The 21,896-nt window shown below is 44.1% G+C and overlaps 1 protein-coding gene across 3 annotated transcripts in view; it reads left to right on the top strand.

Moving 5' to 3' along the window:
- GPAM (glycerol-3-phosphate acyltransferase, mitochondrial) overlaps window positions 1-21,089 on the top strand; it is a 61,073-nt gene extending 39,984 nt beyond the window's left edge. For 2 of the 3 annotated variants that reach the window (XM_005874535.2, XM_014546396.1), the window contains exons 8-21: window positions 154-290; window positions 2,767-2,866; window positions 3,175-3,387; window positions 5,384-5,497; window positions 6,615-6,700; window positions 7,711-7,826; window positions 9,820-9,890; window positions 11,005-11,269; window positions 11,834-11,976; window positions 13,297-13,374; window positions 14,016-14,156; window positions 15,461-15,650; window positions 16,788-16,846; window positions 17,514-21,089. In XM_005874535.2, the coding sequence (XP_005874597.1) occupies window positions 154-290; window positions 2,767-2,866; window positions 3,175-3,387; window positions 5,384-5,497; window positions 6,615-6,700; window positions 7,711-7,826; window positions 9,820-9,890; window positions 11,005-11,269; window positions 11,834-11,976; window positions 13,297-13,374; window positions 14,016-14,156; window positions 15,461-15,650; window positions 16,788-16,846; window positions 17,514-17,630 (1,830 nt within the window). In that variant the 3' untranslated portion in view covers window positions 17,631-21,089. The other variant, XM_014546395.1, reaches the window with a different exon arrangement.
- The last annotated feature ends 807 nt before the right edge of the window (window positions 21,090-21,896 follow it).

Below are 21,896 nucleotides of genomic sequence, written 5' to 3' on the forward strand. Positions count from 1 at the left end.
ATATTAAATTGAAAGAATACTGGAAAATGTTTTTAAAGAATGAGTCACAGATTATTAGCCAGTGTCTGAGTGACTCTAACCAAAAATGAAATTGCAGAGTATGATTGAACTGGACATTTGAACTTATTACATTTGGCATTTTCCTTTCACCAGATGAATTTGCCGCTTATATTTCTACCGGTTCATAGATCCCACATCGACTATCTGCTGCTCACCTTCATTCTCTTCTGTCATAACATCAAAGCACCATACATTGCTTCGGGCAATAACCTCAACATCCCCATCTTCAGGTAAGATGAGCTTATTTTGTAATTTAAGATATGAAAAGGATTATATTCTGAATTTTTGTACCTTTTGACATGATACTGAAATTTTTTTATTTTCATTATAAAAGTAATGCATGGTCATTGTGAAAACTTTGAAATGTACAAAAAAGCATTAAAACTATCACCATTATTTCTGTGTTTTATATGGGATACTTGGTGAACTCTGCCTAAACTTTATGGGCAATATTTACCAAATAGATAAAGGGCAATTAGAAAGACAAGACAGCAAATTACTGTATCAGGCTTGGCAGTAGGGAGGTGGGGTGGTGGCGGTGGTGTAAAGGTAGTTAAGAAGAACTATACCTGTTAACTTCCATCTTATAATTTAGAAGGGCTAAAAACCTGTAACCGCTACAGTATCACATGAAAGTGTGTATTTTAGAGGTTTTCAGGAGAGTGAAGTGCATTCCATTCAGAGGAGATAGTATGTGACAAGGCAGAAATGCAAAAGCATGATTTGTTCAGGCAATGGCAGACGATTCAGTAGGGTTGGAATGTTGGATGCATTGGAGGGCTGCAGGCTGGAGGTGGTGACTGCATAGGTAGTGAGGACTAGGTCAAAATGGTTTATAAGCCAAGGGTTTATTAGAGTGTATCCTGTACTTGAGAAATAACATGGTCAGATTTGCACTTAGAAAAGTCCTTCTGGATTAGAGGGAGTAAGAGCAATTCTGACTCTATTGCAATTTCAGGCAAAAGGTAACGAAGGCTTAAATTAAAAGCACTGTAATGCTGTTGGAGAGGAGGGCATCGACTTAAAGAGTGCTTATTAAGTTGAATTTACAAGAGCAAATGCTAGTCCAGATGAGTGACTCAGCAGAGGGGGAGAGGGGGTGAGGTGGGAGGAAGACAATCAGGTGTTTACCACTGGTAGGTAAGGCAGCTGATCACCAATGGGCAATTGGTGAGGAGTAGGTTTTGTTGGCTAGTGGAGTTGCAGTTTCAAACTTCATAGCTTAAAATACCTGTAAGGTCAGCTCTGTGAGTTGTAGCGAGTAAGAGGATGACTTTAGAGTGACTGGAAAGAAGTGGGCTGGCAGGTTTGCAAGCTGTGAAGTCTGATCCTCAGCCTCACAGTCCAAGGAGCTCCTTCCTAATTGCTTAGCTCAGAGTTCTGTGGCCAATCAGACTCACATGGACGATGGACGAGAAGCCATCCGTTCACGAAGTCAGCTGATGCTTACTCAGCTATGCGGTACACAGGAGTGAACAGATACGTAGACCTCGCCTTCAGATAGCTCACTAATCTATCAGACAGTGTGATATGACCCCACAGGACAGACGTGCTTTTCCATGGACTAGAATAGTTTACGTTCCTGGGCACCTCTTCCCATTACTGAGGAAGCTGGGGAGCGGAATTAGAGAGTCACCAGAAAGTTGCTGGTAGGCATAGATTTAGAGCAAAGTCTGGGTTCTAGAGAAGTCTTGCCCATAACAGTCTGCTTCTTTTGTAATCAGAATAACTCATGTACTCATGCTCTACAGTTTCTAAACTTGGATCTCTTGGAAGTGCTCGCTAAACACTGATAATTTCTCATAATTCGGCTGTCCTGTCATGTAACTCTATGCCAGTCATTGTTTGGCCCGTCCTTCAGACGTGACAGACTAGATAACCTGGCCTGTTTATTAGCACCTTTCTTTTGTCACAAACCACTTTCCAGGGTGGGTTATTTTAATGGGTGGTTCATCTCATTCAATATGAACTTACTCTGCAGGGTTTTACTCTCAAAGAGTGATACTAAGCTCTAGGAGCATCTTACTGCTGCCTTTTTATACTGACTATAAAAGATACCATATATATTTATATTTATATGAATATCACTCTGGAAAGAAAGACTTAAGTTTTAGAAAATTTCAAGTTCATATGAAAAATCAATCAGTATTATAGAAAGAGACCCGGGGTTGTGAAAAATGTTGTTTCCTTTCTGTGAGTAGGAATATGAAGCAGATTCCTGTTTCGTGATTTGAAAGGATGGTTATACTTCGTTTCACTTTGATAGAAGTATCTTTGTCTCACAGAACACTCTCTGAACAATATTTACTTCAGAAATTTCTGCAAAGTATCTTGTGTAACATCACATTCATTTTGTAGTAAATGTGCCATAGGAAGATTTTGGAAGGTCTAACGGTCAATGTCTTGAGAGCCTGGGCAGGGTTTTAAAATTCAGCAGTATTTCATAATCCTCTGAAACTCTGTAGCATCGACTGTGCAGGGTGATGTGTCAGAGAGGCTTCTTTTGGCTGGGAACCCATGTAGTAGAGCCACAGCACACGGAGTGAGGTTCTGAAGGCTGACGAATAACGGCAATGACCGGAAAATGGGAAACTGTCCACATGTTCGCTGTCAGTGGCTCCAGCAGCATGTGGTTTATAGTCACCTGACAAATGCTTGGAAGTAACTTGGGATTTGAGCATTCTTTGTAATTTTTTGAATTTCTAGTACCTTGATCCATAAGCTTGGGGGCTTTTTCATACGACGGAGGTTGGATGAAACACCAGATGGACGGAAGGATGTTCTCTATAGAGCTCTGCTCCACGGGGTATGTCTCACCTCTAATTAGCCTCCAAGCCGTTGTGGTCGTTACCACAGTAGATGGAAGAAGAGAGACTGTTGTCCGAGTAATTATTTGATTGATTATTGCTTGGGTATGGGTTTGATGATTACTTTTTATCATCACCAAAATACAGCAGTAAAGGAGCTGCCCTGTTGTTATTTGTGTGAGTGAAATATTTTGTCGGTAGTGAAGTTACGTAGGCTTTTGCTTTCTGTTTCTAAGATTTAACTTGGCTGAGCCTCTGTAAGTTGGGCAGTCTTGAACTCATGTGTGACTTTCTCCTGATGTCCCAGCACATAGTGGAACTACTTCGACAGCAGCAGTTCTTGGAGATCTTTCTGGAAGGCACACGCTCCAGGAGTGGGAAAACCTCCTGCGCTCGGGCAGGACTCTTGTCAGTTGTGGTAGATACTCTGTCAACCAATACCATCCCCGACATCTTGATAATACCCGTGGGCATCTCCTACGATCGTATCATCGAAGGTCACTACAATGGCGAACAGCTGGTAAGAGGACTGCCTACCCCAACTCTTCTTTGCTTTCAAGTCTGTTGCTTTTAGAATTACCTAGTTTTAAAGCTTTGTAGGAAACATGGCAGGGTGGGTGTGGGGAGTAGCTTCCGTCTCCCGCCTCAGCCCGACTGGTGGTGCTGATGCCGTGCTTACCTGCACCTGGAGGAGGTGACATGCCTAGATGTGCCAGTGCTTGCCGTGGTCATGGGATTGGGAAGTGGGAGAACACTTGGCACTGCGGCCATCTCTGCTGGGCGGGGGGAGGGGTTGTGTGGCTTCCCCCCAGGACCTTACTGCTTATGTGCAGATTTTTTTTAACTTTAGCCAGAAGGACTGGTGGGATCCTGTTGACAAAGCAACTATAAATTAATTTGAGAAATGGCAGTAATGTTTTTATAAGCTTCTTACTGAAGTAAGTATAAGAGTTCTAGAAGAATGCACAAATCATAAGATGGAGCTTGAATTATCAGAGTGAACACCCCCCGTAACCAGCACTGAACTCAAGAAAATACTATCAGGACCCTAGGAACCCCCCCTATGCCCCTCTCTTTGCTGCCCCCTCAAGGGTAACCACTTACCTTGACTTCTGAAGCAGTAGAGTAGTTTTGCTTATTCTTTAATTCAATAAATGGCATTATGTAGTGTGTGGTCTTTTTGTATCTGGTTTCCTTTGCTCAGGCAGGTGTTTATGTGATTCATCCATGTTGTTGCATTTGCTTAATTTGTTTATTCTCATAGTATTCCTGTGCATGAATATGCCATAGTTTATCCTATTGTAGAAAAACAGTTTGGGTTCTGGTTTTTGACTGATCATTTCTCTACAATACTCTTGATGACCATATGTGCATTCTGTTGGGCATGTATCTAAGAATTTGGAATTGGGTCATAAAGTCTACACATGTTCCGCTTTCGTAAATACTGCCGAACAGTTTCCCAAAATGCTTTTACCAACGTACCATTCCTGCCGGCATTGTGAGAGTTCCAGAGGAATTTAGTGTTGTTCTTATTTAGTGTGGAAGTCTTGGGCAAGGTGCTTATTTCAGGCCTGCTGCCCAGAACACGTCTGCTGCTCAGGGACCCTTGATAATTGGAGGCTTTAAAAGTTAAGTGATCGACACATTATTATCTGTACCTGTTGTGAGATTCCCCCTCAAGTTTGTTAGGTGTCTATTCTGAATGTGTATTCCACTCACGCTGTCGCATAAGGTCATATCTGAGTCCCGTGTCCATTATCTGGCCGTCATTGTGCCATATGCATATTAAATAGTCACTAAGTGCTTACTGAATGAATAGTCAGATTAAAGGTCACCATGGGGCTGGATTTGACACTCGCTGCCTAATGCTAGGTATTTGGACTCTGGTGATCATCAGGCTTCCAATAAGTGACCTCTTTGACATCTTATTTTTATCTGAGAACTGCAGAATACTGTTCAACCTATGTCATTTTTATCCTTCATTAGTTCGCAGTTGTGTTTTTGTGAATGCTGTAAATAGTGTGCTAAATGAATTAGTTTTAGTGTTTGGTTTTTCACTGACCAAATCACCTCTCCTGATGACACGATTACATCTTATAGACCAGTGGTTCTCAACCTTCCTAATGCCGCAACCCTTTAATACAGTTCCTCATGTTGTGGTGACCCCCAATTTCATTGTTACAAATTGAACATAATTAAAGCATAGTGATTAATCACAAAAACAATATGTAATTATATATGTGTTTCCCGATGGTCTTAGGCGACCCCTGTGAAAGGGTCATTTGACCTCCAAAGGGGTCGCGACCCACAGGTTGTAGACTCTATGAATTCTAAATATTCTCTGACAGGTCTCGGTCAATGAATACTTATTTCCCGTGTTCATTCGCTGTTGTTTTTTTCAATATGAACCATGAAAAACAAAAGAAATAAGACGCTTTATTCTTTGGGTAACAGAATGTTTGCATATGTGTGAGCTTTATTTCTTCCCATGTCATTCTTTCAAAATCGGAATATAGGGAAAACCTAAGAAGAACGAGAGCCTGTGGAGCGTAGCCAGAGGTGTCATCAGAATGTTACGGAAAAACTATGGGTGTGTCAGAGTGGATTTTGCACAGCCATTTTCCTTAAAGGTGAGTGTCTGTTGGAATGAAGCTGTTTTAAAGCATTGGGGTAGATGGGGGTCAGGTCTGGGCCCTGGTCCTGCCTCTAGTCCTGCTTCTGTCACCTCAGTTTCTTCTCTTGGAAAATGAGGACTATGTCAAGAATGGCATTTCCTAAATTTTTCCACCAAAGTACACCTGCTAACAAAGGACAGTAAATATCTATCTTTGGGCGACATCGGGGTTCAATGTTTATTGCTATTTTTTTAAATTCATGAGACTTTTGCATGTTGTTTTATAATATATATCGATATTTTATATCGTGTTTTTAAATTGCCTTTAGGGGAAGTTTTTCAAAACACAACCCTTAAAAGCTGGGTCCTAGTCACACTAGGATGATGCTCTGATTAACCGAGTGGGATCCAGGTCCCTCGTGTTCTGAGGGGTGGGGCTCTCCTCGTGGTGTGGGAAGCCTGGGACTGCCGGTCCTTGAGGTCCTGGCAGTGTAAATTCCTAAGATTTTCCAATTGGTTAAAGAGAGAGAGAAGAATGGGTGATGGAGTTGGGAACCCAGGGGGTCAGGGACAGAGTCCTGCTCCTGCTGTTCCACTTCCTGGTTTTATTCTAAAAGACTCTAATTGCTGTGCTAGATGTTTTCTGACCTTAATGCTTCCAATTCTTAAGAACCCCATCATTCTTACTATTAAAAAAAAAAAAAAGATTGCACAACTTCTCTCTCTTGTTATGATTTGCTTTTGGGTTGAAGTTCTTTTGCATATTATGTGACCCTCAGGTTGTCAGATTTCCTTTATAAAGCATAATTATGTCGGTTACTAGTAATAATGTTGGGAATGTCAAATAATTTATTTAAGATGTGAGAAAAGTTAAATCTCCTTTAATTTATAAATGATTTTGCTTCAGAATCATTCTGTTCTTCGTATTTTCAGTTCCTAGATTTCGTGTTTGACAGCATCCTATGGGTCATTCTGGGCTCCTGAAGATGGTTTAGGATATAAGAAGTAGTTTTCTGTAGTGTAGCTTATTTGATGAAACAACTCCCTTTTTACTTTTTGAAGATTGAGTATATTTTGTATATGTTTATGTAAGTGAGACAATGAGAGTAAATGTTCGGTTTTTTCCCCTCCAGGAATATTTAGAAAGCCAGAGTCAGAAACCTGTGTCTGCCCCACTGTCTCTGGAACAAGCCTTGTTACCAGCTATACTTCCTTCAAGGTGAGGTGTGGGGGAATTTTTTATACTGACTAAACTGTCAGATATCTATTATGTCTCACATTGCAAAGAAAAATAGGTTAACTGGAATGAGAACATGCATGTTCTTGTTTTCACTTCTGATCTTGAGTAACTTTTCTCTTGGTCGTATAGGGGGTGGTGAAGTGATGTGCTTTCATAGTTTGGGTTTTTTTTATTTATTTGCATTCTAAAATCTATTTGATTTTGTGAATCAGGTAGGAGTTCTCATTTGATTTTTATGCCTTTAAATGTTTGAACTGAATTCTTTTTTTCTTTTTTTAAAATATATTTTATTGATTTTTTACAGAGAGGAAGGGAGAGGGTTAGAGAGTTAGAAACATCGATGAGAGAGAAACATCGATCAGCTGCCTCCTATATACCCCCTAGTGGGGATGTGCTCGCAACCAAGGTACATGCCCTTGACCGAATTCGATCCTGGGATCTTTCAGTCCGCAGGCCGACGCTCTATCCACTGGGCCAAACCGGTTAGGGCTGAACTGAATTCTCTTTGATAGTAGCTTAGATTATACACATTGTACATAAGTGCAGTGTATGAGTTTTTTCTGTGTGAATTTTTCAGAATCCAGAATGAGTTGTAACTTTGAGGATTTGAATATTAAACCCTTCCTTTAATGTGTTAGAGAATTTGGAGAGTAAGCCCTTCCTTGAATGTGTTCAAGTCAAATTTTTCTAAATGTTTTAAAATGAGGTATCTTGCTTTATGCATTTTCTTTTCAGCCAGCGGGTTTGGAAATGATGTATCAGTAGACTGTTTAGTTATAACTAAATAATGTATTTCCTCCAAGAGAGTGTATTTGGCATAGTAGAGTATACCATGGAGAAAAACAACCTATAGAAATAATCTACTTGTGGTTTAAATTTAGAATATGTAGTAATTTACAGTGTGTTATACATTCATACCTTAGGCCATCATAATTTGCTTTGTGAAAGAGTGGGATTGCAGAAGTCTAATTTTTAAGGAAACTTTTCAGACCCAATGATGCTGCTGCTGAACGTGCTGAGCCGTCCCCTGATGAGTCCAGCAATGAGACAGAGGAGTCGTTCCGGAGAAGACTGATCGCGAATCTGGCTGAGCACATCCTCTTCAGTAAGTAGAACAACAGTCTCTGTGGTTTATGGTTCAGATCGGCGTGGTGCAGGGCAGACCGTATGGGTTCGGGCATCTGCTGTGCTTTGGTTCCACTTCTAGTTCCAGTACCTGATCCACAGGTGATGATAGATGGGTTATTAGCCAGAAGGTGATGTGGTGGGGATTTGGGGTAGTCGAGTAAAACATCTCACATAGTGCCCGATGATTAGTGGGTGCTCATGCTTTAATAACATACAGTATTGCAACAGTGATTTGTTACCTCTTTTGCTCATGAATGTGTTTCCTTGAACTAACTTGTAGTGCAGCATCTAGGTTTATAGTTGCATGTCCCTTCCCCCTCTGACCCCATGATTATTCAGCAAATATCGAGGGGCCGTTCTGTGTAAAGTTTGCTTTAGCTGTGGGGACACAGATGGAGGAGCTAGTGGTTCAGCACCTACAGAGCCTGTGCTATTCTCAGGGGGTAGTTGTACACAAACACTGTATGTGGGAGGGATCCAGAGCGGAGTGCGGTGAGTGCAGAGCCAGTCTTCCTCAAGTCCAGATTGCAGTGTCCTGCCATGTGGTAGAGGTGGCTTTAGAGTCCTGGGGCAGCGTCCCAGTCCCTGGTATGCAGCCTGGGTAGGCTCTTGTCTCCACTTCCTGTTGCACATCCCCGCTCAGCTCCGAATCTCAGCACTTCCTGCCGACGTTGGTGGAGTTTCCACGCCTCTTCTGGCTCCTCCTGCTTCCACTGCTGCCTTGTGCCGGACAGAGCGTTCTTTCTCAGGCACATCTGACGTGTCTCCCGTGCTTGAGTTCTGGATGCTAAAATAATACATCCTTAATGCTGGGGAGTTGGAAAATAAAGACAAAACCCACTGTCCAAGTAACCAGCGGTGTTGCTGTCTAGTCTCTAAAAATCCTTCTGACAGTTTTGTCTTGTGCTCTCTTCCATTTGTAACACAAATATACATTTATGTTTTTAAAAAAACTCTTTATAAACATTCTTTTTGATGGCTATAAATATAATACTGGATACTGTTTTTTTTTTTGTTTTTTTTAAACACTGGAGACAACACAAATATATTATGTTTTTAAAAAACTCTTTATAAACATTCTTTTTGATGGCTATAAATATAGTACTGGATACTGTTTTTTTTTTGTTTTTTTTAAACACTGGAGACAATATCAGCTGTGAGTGAAATATTCCTGAATTCATTATCATCTCAGAAAAACCCCCAATGGTGTCTAGTTCAGATTATTCCACAGACGTTCTCGTATTTGATTTATATGATTATAATTTTCTACAAACTCAGAGTATTGTATATGGACTAGAGTCATTTCAAATGTATTGATGTCCCCTTCTTCCCCACCTCTGACCTACCTCTGGGCCAGGTTGAAAGAAGAGGTGAAGATACGTTGAGCAGCATCACTGTGGGTCCTGTGGCAGGCCGTCCATTTCATTCTAACGCAGCCCATGGACTAGGCGGTACTCTCATTTTACCCCTGAGGAAGCTGAGGCTTGGGAATTTAATTAATTTCCCCCAAGTGGTGAAATTAATCAGTGTAGAAGTTAGGTTTTGAGCCCAGATTTTCTGACTTCCAGTCCTGTGGGAGGAGTATACAAGTACAGTTACAGTAGACTGCCGCCTGGGACAAGTCAAGAAATAGCAGTAGGATGTGCTGTAGAGCTCGGAGAACAGGCTCAGGCTTTGGGTCTTGGTATTTCCATACAGGTGTCTCTAGGTCATTCAGTAACTAAACTCCATTATCCTCAATTGAAGGTGCACCTACCTTAGACTGAATTCTGTTATATGACAAATAGTGATCTCTAATGGCCTAGAACACAGTATAATGTAACTTCCTTTTGATAAATCACCTTTATGGGAAATGTGGTAGAGGACTTTTATAGTTTTAAATACTCCTATTTAAGATTTAGGTACTTTTAAAGTTCCAGCTGTGTATATTTTTTAAAAAGTGCAACTAAAGCTCTGTGCTTGCCTTTCAGCTGCTAGCAAATCCTGTGCCATTATGTCAACACACATCGTGGCCTGCCTGCTCCTCTACAGACACAGGCAGGTATGTCCACCGCGTCACCTGCAGCTAAAGACTAAGTGTGAGAATGCTCTGTCAGCTGCTCAGACCCGATTCACTGATAGATTTGGCCCACTCCTGGTGAGGACTGTGAGACAAACAGTAATATAAGCTAAGGACCCTGCCCACAGGAGCTTACAAATCCAATGACAAAATCTACATGAAAAAAACTCAAGAGACTGTGAGATATATATATATATATATATATTGTGTGTATATATATATATATATGTACATATATAACATATACAGATATATATATAATACACACACACACACACACACACACACACACACATACTCACACATACTCACTAGAGGCCTGATGCACGAAATTCGTGCAAGGGGCTCCCCCTGCCGCCTCTGCCTCAGCCTCAGCCTCCACCCACCGCGGCTTCATCCGGAAGGACATCTGGTCTAATTAGCATATTATGCTTTTATTATTATAGATACAGTAATAGTAAGACATACTTTGAGTGGTATAGTTAATGTAAATAACTATATATATGCATATATACACACATAGTAATAGTAAGACATACTTTGAGTGGTATAGTTAATGTAAATAAGGCATATTTTAATTGACATGCAGATAGCGAATGGCTTCCTAGCTATTTGATTTGTGTTTAGCTATTTGATTTTTTAAAAAGTGCACGTTCCACCTTCCTACAATGCACTAATGCTAAGATGGGACTGGTTGTGTTCTCACCAAATATAGTGCCAGTATCTATGGGTACCCAATAAATATTTGTCAGATAGGTATTTAATGGGGAAATTCTTGCTAAAAATAAGCACATCTTACTTTCAGATGGTGGCTTCTGCTCTCTGTGATCTTAAGTGCTCATAGCACATGTGTGGCTAGAGTGCTCTCTGGATGTGGAATATCAATTTCTTGACATTTTGGGGGACCAGCTTTTTAATCAGGTGTTTTTTTTGTTTGTTTTTTTACTTTCTCTGCATTGGTGGTGTGACCCTTTTTCTGTATGTGCTGACATGGAGCTGCAGGAAAGCCAAGGCAAGAAAAAATCCTCTGAACGGCCTCTCAGCCTTTTGGGAAGTAGTTTTCCCTGTCCTGAGACCTTTCTGTGTGTTTCTCTAGGGAATCGATCTCTCCACATTGGTGGAGGACTTCTTTGTGATGAAGGAGGAAGTGCTGGCCCGTGATTTTGACCTGGGGTTCTCGGGAAATTCTGAAGATGTGGTCATACATGCCATACAGCTGCTGGGAAATTGCGTCACAATCACCCACACCAGCAGGAATGATGAGTTTTTTATTACTCCCAGCACAACTGTCCCATCAGTCTTTGAACTTAACTTCTACAGCAACGGCGTCCTGCACGTCTTTATCATGGAGGCCATCATAGGTATGTTGGGCCCTGGAACATTTTCATAGAAAAATACAAGGGCCTAAAACACCCTGGGGTCTACTTCAGTTTGGATGATAACCCCTGTTTGAGGGAACGTGTTGCTCTATTTTTAAACTTCAAATAAGAATATAATCTGCTGTATCACTGTTTATAGCTTATTTTTGCATCTCTTATTCAGTAAGTAGCTCATGAATTACGGCATAGTATTACACTTATGATTGAGGGAGAGAGGTAAGGTGCCTTGCTGTCCAGAAGCTGAAAGACTGAGTGAGAGGAGACAGACACGTGGCGGTGATGTGAGTGGTGGGGCTCAGTTGTGATCAGAGTCGCAGGGAGAAAGAGAGCAGAGGGGACGGGCCCCGGAGGAAGGCCTTGGATGGAGTTGGGATCACATGGACACATGAGAAGTAAGTCCTGAGGGGATTTATTTAAATTCACCCTGAAATACAGGTAATTATTTTTGATGTAGCAGCTGTTAAGGTAGTCCAAGCTATCCGACCCAGTTGAGGTTTTCCTTGGAGCTCTGAGGCTGTGGCTTCATTGATGCGTTCATCTCCTCAGCCTGCAGCCTTTACGCAGTCCTAAACAAGAAGGGTGCGGGCGTGCCTGCCGGTGGGGCCCCCACCCTGATCAGCCAGGAGCAGCTGGTGCGGAAGGCGGCCAGCCTGTGCTACCTGCTGTCTAACGAGGGCACTATCTCTCTCGTAAGTAACAACTCTTTGCCTGTTCTCTTTTTCTTGAGCATTTTTATGAAAACATAAACCAACTTTGTCTTTCTCTGTTACCGAGGCTTTACATTCTACTCCAGACTAATATGTTGTTTACTGTGTGGATGTGGGTGTTGGGGTCACTGCTCCAGTGACCGCTTTGTGCCCCCGTGAGGTGTGTTGGGAAACTTGCTCGACATTCTGCATCAGTCAGATCCAAGGTTACCGAGCTCTTATTTTGCATAAGGCACTGGGTCAGAGGTTTGTAAATAATTAACATACTCACTCGTGGATGATGGAACCACAGACGATAAGAGTCAGAAACAGTCTTAAAATCATCTGCTCAGCCCCATCCTCACTTTACAAACGGGGAGACTGAGGCCCAGCAGTCCTGATGAGCTCGCATGTTATGTCCATGCACTTGCAGACGTTCATAACGAGGCATGCGTGTTAAGCAGTAGAGAGTGCTCTTTCTTCAAAGTCATCAACAGGTAGAACTCATATTCTATTTAAAGTCTACTGTCCTGCACTTGGGACGTCTGTGAGCACGTGTGTGTGTGATGAGGGCCCTCCTCCATGGGCTTCTTCACAGGAGGCATGTTGCTGGGCCTGTTGGGGAATCTCTTTTGCCTTAGCCCTGGGGGGCGGAGTGGGAAGGGAGAGGGTAAATAGGCTCTCAAGATTGCCTTTATCCTTTCCCTGGGTCTTTTCTGAATATTGAACATGGTGTTTCCTCATCCACCACCTTTGTGTACAGTATCTACACAAAGATTTGAGAGCTTTTGCAGAGAAATTGTCTTGTAAAGAAGAACAGGTGGTGGGGTGTGACAAGCGGCCCCTCTAAGGACTGCTTCCCTTGAGGTGGGGGGGAAGCTGAGCTTGGGAGCACCCTTTCTGGGTGCTTCCACACTGTGTGCTCTGCCAGTCCGGAGAACCAGGCCTCTTCTGTAAAGATTTGAAGCTTTTGCAGAGAAATTGTCTTGTAAAGAAGAACAGGTGGTGGGGTGTGACAAGCGGCCCCTCTAAGGACTGCTTCCCTTGAGGTGGGGGGGAAGCTGAGCTTGGGAGCACCCTTTCTGGGTGCTTCCACACTGTGTGCTCTGCCAGTCCGGAGAACCAGGCCTCTTCTGTGGCTTTGCCCGTGACCACCCATATATATCAGGAGGGCGGGCATCGGAAATCTTAGGACTTGCTCAGTGGAGTGAGGTAGGTTATGTCATGGAAATATTTGGCAGCTACTTTGTACGGTGTTTTTCTGTTTTTACTAAAAGAGGTATAGGATCGTGACATTGACCTTGAAATGTCTCTTCTTTCCAGCCCTGCCAGACATTTTACCAAGTCTGCCATGAAACAGTGGGGAGGTTCCTCCAGTACGGCATTCTCACGGTCGCAGAGGTAAGGGGAATCAATCGCTCACCTTTGTTTGCCTTTGTTTAGTTTAGTTTCTTGCTCTTCATTTCCTTGTCCTTTCCACCAACTACTTTAACCAATATTACAACCAATTATTTTAACTAATAATTACATTAGATCTGTAGTCAAATCCAGGTGAACAGACGAGAAAAATCAGCATGGGGAGAGTAAATGCCTTCAGGATTGTGTGACATTTTGGTTCCTTCCGTGTAACTGGTGTTGTCTAAAACATATCCTGACAATTCCAGATCCTGAAGTTGTTCTAAGATGAGATGTTTTACTCTCAGTGTGCTTGTAGCTTGCACATAGCATTTTTCTCTTTTGAGATTTTTGTTTTAATGTTGGTAAATTCAGTAGAGTGAGTATGGCCTGGAAAAGAAGATATCAAATTAGAAGAGGTGACGATATTTTTATTTGATGTCTTTGGTAGCTTTCCCCCTTCTTTCCTTTGTTCTTTCCTTGCTCTCTCCCGAGTGATCCTGAGCTTGGAGAGGGAGGTGGATGGACCTTGCAAGTGGTGGGCAGAGAAGAGTGGAGAGGGAATGAGAGAAACTGCGTGGTGGGTCCAGCTGGCAGTGGCGTGTGCCTGTACCTATTTGCTGACTCTTGTTCGTCCCCTGGCATAGCAAGATGACCAGGAAGATGTCAGCCCTGGTCTTGCTGAGCAGCAGTGGGACAAGAAGCTTCCCGAACCTTTGTCCTGGAGAAGCGATGAAGAAGACGAAGACAGTGATTTCGGTGAGGAGCAGCGAGACTGCTACCTGAAGGTACTTTGGGGAAGAATTCCGGACGACTTTACAGTGATGACTTGAGGTTTATGTTGCCACTAGCTAATGAGGCTGATAAACTGGGACCCTGGTAACTTATTCTTAGCCAAAGTACCCACAACCCAGCGCGGTGCTTTCTGCCTAGAGAAGAAAGGCTCTCGAGCTGTTGAATTAATACCTGAAATTGTTCAGCTTGAGTATAATTGAATAGAAGAGGAAACAAGAGTGGACATGGAGGAAGGTGAATGTCCTGGATGGCCCCGTTCATGATCTCGCACAGAACAAGCAGGTTCAGACCTGTGCCCACCCGCACTCGCCCCTAAAGAGGCGCTTTAATGTTCAGTGACCAAGCAAGGGGGTACCCCACCAGCTGTGGGAGAGAATAACACCCAGCTGTCCTTGGCCTGGCTGCTCCTTCTGAGCCATTCTCAGTCTTGCCATCCCTTCTGAATGTTCTACATCAGCTGTTTGCCTTCAATGAAAACAAATCCTATCACAGGAGAAAATTTGGATTTTTAGAAGTTTGATTGTCCCTCATTTAGAAAAATCAATTTTGTCTAACTTGTAATTTTAGAGATCAGTAATAGTGACCCATCTTTTCTGAATACCCTAAGTGGATACTTTCTCTGCAGTGGGATGACACGCCTAGTTCACCACACACACACACACACACACACACACAGTCAGGAGGTATGGCTTCTGGAGATTCCAAATGACAGAAGTTTTTCCCTTTGGGGTTTTATTAGTTTCAAGATGGGCCGATAATCTTGCTGCCACACACCAGAGCGGCTTATCTGAACATGCATGTCTTGGGAGGGTACAGGGAGAGCCTCACCATCACCTGTCCTCGCTGGACTGTGGGCTGAAGGCCAACGCGGGGTGCCAGGAAGTGGGGACTGGGGAGGACAGAGATGATCTTGTGGTCTTGTCATGTGACCTTTTTGTGCCCTTGAGTGACTGTTGAGTCAGGTTTCCAACCCTGTAGAGACAAACCTCAGGACCAGCTACTTTCAGTGATGACAGTGTGTCATCATTATGCTATTCAAGTACCACGATTCCTTCTAGGCAGCTGCTCAAGGAACACAAATCTCAAGTCCTGTAAAAGTCAATGACTGCGAACAAGAGCACATTTAAGCACCGAGAGTCATTCCCCACAGAGGCTCTCCCTGTGCGCACGAGCGGCAGGCGGCTCTGTGCAGTGACTGTGAGAGCATCTTCGCAGTCACTGGTTCTCCCGGGAGGGTCCCCTGTCAGCCTGCCGTTGCTCCTGTTGCTCCTCATGCGTTGTCTCCGCTCCTGCACAGGTGAGCCAATCCAAGGAGCACCAGCAGTTCATCACCTTCCTGCAGAGGCTGCTGGGCCCGTTGCTGGAGGCCTACAGCTCTGCTGCCATGTTCATCCACAACTTCAGCGGGCCCATCCCGGAGCCAGAGTACCTGCAGAGGCTGCACAAATACCTCATAATGAGAACAGAAAGAAATGTTGCTGCCTATGGTACGCATGCCACTAGTTTGGCTTCTTTTAAATCTCTGACTTCTTGGATTACAGGAATGCTAATTATTGGGGAAGGGGGGGAAATTGCAAAATTATCCTGACCTCTCACTCTATAGTCCCATCATTTGTGAGGTTCCTGCATGTTGTTGCATGTAGTTGTTTGTTTATTCTTATTGCTTTATAGTCGCCCATTGTATGAATATTTAGCGCATTTTATTCATTCATTCTGCTGTTGATGGATATTTGGGCTGTTGGCAGTTCAGAGCCCCTGGGAATAGTGCTGCTCAGCATAGGTTTGCACACACATGTCTTTGGGTGGACGTGTTTCGCATCAGGTTGGGTGCATATCCAGGAGCAGAGTTGCCTGGTCACAGGGTGTGTAGGTTCAGCTTTAGTGGGTCCTGCCAGATGCTGCCCACTTGGGCCAGTTGGCACTCCCACCAGCTGGGCCTGCTCAGTTGCTCCACCTTCTGGCTGGCACTCGGCATTGTCTTGTGTAAGAGGTGTGATTGGGGTGGGGGTAGCATTTTATACATGTAGGGTTTAGAACCGAAACTACTGTGAATAGGAATTTTTAGAGACAGAGGGACCTAGAGATAGAGCTCTACCTAGAGAGATGTATGGATCTGATCTAGATCGGTCACTTTCTAGATGAGGCAGCCACCCAGGCCACATAGCTGGCTAATGGGCAGACCTGGGCTGGACCTTCTGACCTCCAGGCTTGTTCTCTTCCTGGCCCCACTGCTGCAGGAATCACCTGTGCCGTTTAAAGGGATTTCTGCACGTCTCCTTTGATTCTCACAAAACCCCTTCAAGGCAGATGTTTAAGTATTTTTCCTTCCCTTCCTCCCCCCTTCCTTCCTTCCTCCTCTTTCCTTCCCTTCCTGTCTCCTTTCCCCCCTTTCCCGCCTCTCTCTTTTTCCTTATTCTTCTCCCCCCCCTTTTTTTTTCCTTAAAAGATGGCAAAGTAGGTTTAAAGAAACAGCAGATCATTCCAGACCTCACAGGTCAGCGGCAGCAGAGATGGAGCTGCCCCGCTGCTGACTCGCTCTGATGCTCTGGCCTCCGCCCCTCTCACTGTGGATATGGGTTTTGCTGGGCCTGAACATTTGACAGGGTCTCACTCTTTCTCTACAGCCGAGAGTGCCACATACTGTCTCGTGAAGAATGCTGTGAAAATGTTTAAGGATATTGGGGTAAGTGCCCGCCCCTGCGGTAGAAAAGCATGTGTTAACCTCCGTCCTCTTCCCCTTTAGACCCGGTCTCTTTGAACCCCCTTTGGGGTGGGTCGACCATGAGCGGAGCCATTCCTGCTGGATTAGCCCTGAAGGCCGTTTTGGGGACGGGTGGGGCGTGTTGAAGGCGAGGCCCACCAGTGCAGATTTCTTTGAAAGTTCCAGAGTTTTACTGGTTTTCACCTTTATTCCAAACCTGTTTGCATAGAATGTGTCCCTGTGTTTCCAGATGCTTGGGCTGCTGGGCAGGGGTGTTGATGGCGCCCCATGTTCTGACCGATTTCGCTGTGTTTTGCTATAAGTATTGTTAGAAGAAGCCTCAGCCGAGCTTTACTTTCTCGTATCACGTGGCGCTGGGTTCCACGGAGGTACCAGGGGGCTTTGTCAGGGACTGTCTGTGGCTTTATTCCACCATAAATGTTAGAGGCTAGTGCACGGGCTGCCCTCCCCGAAACCGGCACCACACCTGCACCCACCACCCCGCCCCGCTCGCAGACACGGGCAGAGCTTGTGCTTAAAGGCAGGAGGCAGTTTCCCATGTCTTACTGCTTCTGGGCACCAGTCAGGGCTGGTGACGGAAATGTCCTTTTTTGTTGTTGCTTGCATTTAATTGAAGCTTTCTCTCTAGGTTTTCAAAGAGACCAAACAAAAGAGAGTGTCTATTTTGGAACTCAGCAGCACTTTCCTACCTCAGTGCAACCGGCAGAAACTCCTGGAATATCTTCTGAGCTTTGTGGTGCTGTAATAACGAGCGGCCGGCAGGTGAAGGGCGTGCATGAGCCCCGGGTGGGCTCAGCCCTTTATGGCTCCAGGTGGGAGGTGTGTCCTGTGGCCAGGCCTGCCCTGCCCTGACGTGGCCTCCTGGAAAGCAAGTGCCTTCTCCCCTCCGTGGGCTTGTGACCATCCCGACCGAGGCGCACAGCGGCCCGCAGATGACGCTCTGGGGGCCCCCAGCCTCCGCTTGCAGTTCCTAATCAGTAGATGACAAAATGAAATCTCAGAAAAGATTTCGGAGTTTATTAAAGATTTACATTTTAAGTATAACTGTTAAGGACTAATTACTGTGAAGGACGAAAAAAATGTAGTTGTACTAGTATTCTAGAACTGAATCTTGTGTGATACTTAATGCTGTCGGGGAATTCATTGGTATATTTTCTGATTAACTGTTAATCTTCCTTTAAAAATAATTGTCAACCCAAAGTGCTTTACGAAAGAATGGGCAGGTGTGCATCACACCCAGGTATCCCTGTGCTGGTCAGATTGAGGACGTGTTTTCAGAGCTACATGAAAACACAATGTTAGATCAGGTCAGGGATGGAGATAACATGGTCACATATCTGACACCAGGAAGTACCTTTGGCTGGCAGGATTCAAGGTGAACTTGGCCAGAAAACTGACTTTGACAACTTTTACGCAGATAAAACCATACCGCTGCGTTTAAATGACCAGCAAGTATTTAGGAATGACTTCCGTTTCATAGCTGTGTCCTCCCCCCCGCCCCCCGGGTGGTCCCCCCTCTCACAGGTACAGCTGTTTCTTGGAGATCCTCCAACCACAGCAGCTGTGCCGGCGTGGTTGGCTCGGCCTGCGAGACTTGTTGGCAGAAAGGGCTCTGGCCGAGGCTGCTGGCGCAGGGCTTCCTGTGCTGCACACAGCGTGTGCATGAGCCTGGTCGGGGGCCTGGTACCCACTCGGGGAGGGCAGTGTGCCACCCGTGCGGCCTTCGTGGTGGCCTGATGCCTGGTGAATGGTTGGAGACATTTATGGGTCTTTAGCTGTGAGGCAAAATCAAGGTTCTTTAAAAATTTAATGGGTTATATGCCTCAACCCTGATGCCTCGTAGCAGCAAATCATGAAAACTTGTCTGTTCATAACAGAGGTGCCTTTTTGTGAGTGGGGAGCATAAGTGTTCATTAATTTTGGTAATTTCTGGTGATTTCTTAAAGATGTGTTATTAAAACATTTTCTCACAGCTCATTGTTCCTCCTCTCCAAGGTATTATGGGATGAGGGACTCTCCTAATGAATATTGCATATCGTCTTTGAATTTAATATAGAAGTACTGAGAATGAAGTTTGTGCTTTCATAAGCTTGGATTTTAAACACTAATCGTATCTCATGAATATTCTGTGTTTGGGAGAGGGAAGGGTACTGACTAATATTTCACTTTGAATGAAATATCTCATTTGGAACTCGTAGCAATAAGGTTGTGCTGCTGCAACCTCCACTCTCCATTTCGAACACCCTTTCTTGGTAGGAACTCGTGTACCATTCAGCTACCATCAGTGTTGTCGGCTCCGGGGTGGAGTGTGGGCTTCACCTTGTGGCTTCTGTTTTACTAACTGGGCGTTCTGCGTCTGGGGGAACCCACGGGGAGGCTTAGTTATCCCCTTGGGTGCTCCCTATGTAGGCGAGCAAACGTGTCGCTAGACTCTTGCATTCATCCCCTCCATTAGCGATCAAGGTTACTCAGACCGCCTCTTGCTTCTCCAGAATGTCACAGTTGGCAGACTTCCTAGTGGCTGACGGTGCTGCCCTGCTTGTGATTCTGCTAAAGCCGCTACTGGGCCAGCCCGAGCAGGGACCACGGCTTCAGCCTCTCTGGTTCTGTTTTCCCTCTCGGTTGGTTCAGTTTCTTGGAATCTAATCAGATGCTTTGGGGAATGCAATGTATGGTTTACTAGCTCCCTTGCCACTCAGCTCGGTGAGAATAAATATGCATGCTTTTTTGTAATTAACTGGTGCTTCAAACCCTTTTTAAGGAAGAAAAATCTCAACCAAAGTTACGCTCACCCAGGCAAGCTGACCCTCATGTTGTTTAGCACAACCCATCCACATCATCACAGTAAGGTTTCTGGTTTTGCTTAGATTTATTCTCATTGTTTCCCAGAAGCGGATGGCGTCCATGTACGATTAAACAAACTAGGTGCTTGTAAATAACTTATTACAGTTTACTCTGCATTTCTCTGAACCTGAAATGCATGCCCTCCAGGGAAAGGCTGTGAGTCAAGTTACAAAACAAACAAACAAAAAAAACCCCCAATAATAAACAATATGAAACTGCACTCTTTCAAAATGAGACTGTCCCAAGTCATTCAGAAGAAGGGAGGGACTTTTTGATCTCCTACATTTTAAGAAAGACAAAGAGAAAGAACTAGAGTGGAATGTGTGGGACTAGCAACAGAAATACCATGAGCCTCCCTTGTGCGGTCGAGCCAAGGGAATACCTGGGAAAGGCTGGGAATGCAGGCTCAGCTGTGGAATTCCCGTTCTTCTCCAGGGAGGAGCGTGTTCTGGGATATCCGGGGTGTTCTGCAGAAGAAGGTGTCCCTGGGAAAGCAAGTTTGGCCGTGGGTCCTCTTTCCCGGGAACTCCCTGTGCACTCAGCGCAGGGTCTGCGAGGACGCAGCCTTTTTAACCAGCATCTCCAAACTCAGGACCCCAGGACCCTTTTCCCTTCAGGACATCTGTGAACCGCTCACTGGTTCCCCCTGGAAAACATTTTGGGAAACACTAGGATGGGCAGTTCTTTAAGGAGATACAACAGTAACTGACCGGCATTGAGCATGAACTTGGTGTCAGGTGTTACATTTAGTGGCTATTTCCTCCCCTATTGACCATCAGCACAGAAAACTAAGACGGGTGGTCAGGCCCTGCCCTTCGATGGGAAGATCAGCCGTCAGCGGTCCTGGGTTTTTCACTGAAAGCAGCGAAATTAACACAGCTATTAACGGGGGTAAGATTTTCATTCAGATTTAGAAAAAAAAAATTGCACAATTGAATGTAGATTTTTATCCACAGATAGTTCTAGTGTTTAGAAGTGACAGAACCTATGACCGAAGTTTATAAAACTTAATTTGGATGTCAATCTGCTTTTTTAAAACACTCTTTTTAGGGACTGGAGACTTGGCATCTGGCATTTTAGTTTAATACAAACTAATGATTGCATTTGAAAGAGACTTTTGACTTCCTTTCTAAACACCTAAAGCTCAGAAATGCCCTGAGGGAAGGTATTAAACTATGTGCCTGTTGTACAAAGAAACATTGAATTGTAAAAGGAATTAACTCTCACTGTGAAATAACACTGTGTGATTTTGTGAGCAACACTTATTTGGAAACATTAATTGATTTTTATGCCTGTTAATAATGTATTGTAAGAAGCACAGATTGTAGTTTTGTTTTAATAAACCAAAAATATATATATATATATATATTCTTGATGTCTTGCATTTGTAGTTAAAAGTCCCTTACATGTAATTCATTATACAAACAATTGTTCTCGTTTGACTTCACACAGAACTTTATTAAAATGCGTTAGAAGAAACTCTCTTACTCTTACATAAATTTACGAGCCTTCAGTGAGTGGTTTATTACCGACTCAGAGCTCTGGAACGGTGATCAAGCACCGGGGAGGTAGGTATATAGCTACGTCTCAGCTGTTGCTCCCCCTAGAAGATGAATGTTCACGTCACAGATACGTTCTTTGGGTGTCTATAAAAACTCCATTACACTCGGTGCTTCTGTCATAGTTTTATAAAGTTTATGAAAATATGTACTGAAGTGTTTGGGGTTTCCTACTAATTCATAATAATTGCTCAAAAATATTAGTTTAAGTAAGGCAAGCATGTTATTAAAGCACTGTTTTCTGTGGATCCTTATAAAGCACTCAGATGCGGCCTTCTCTCAAGTGAGTGCCCCCTGGCAGGGGTGGTCAACACGTGCCCAGTGATGCTGCCCGTGACCTTTGGGTGCCTGGCAACCTAACACCCGAGACCACTGCATGGCTCTCTGCCAGCCTCTCTCCCTGAACTTTGGACTCGAACCCCTCTGACTTCCTCTGGGATGTCATTACCGTGACTATGCCTTCACCCTTTGGCCCACTCACTCATTTTTTTTTTTTACTTTAGCAACTCTCTTGCTGTCCCCAAACATGACCTTCCCTTATACCAAAATTCTAACTTTTATGACCACTTTCTCTATTATTATTATTTTTAATCCTCACCCGAGGATAT

Source organism: Myotis brandtii, unplaced genomic scaffold (assembly GCF_000412655.1).
Source record: "Myotis brandtii unplaced genomic scaffold, ASM41265v1 scaffold441, whole genome shotgun sequence".
NCBI classification, from domain to species: domain Eukaryota; kingdom Metazoa; phylum Chordata; class Mammalia; order Chiroptera; family Vespertilionidae; genus Myotis; species Myotis brandtii.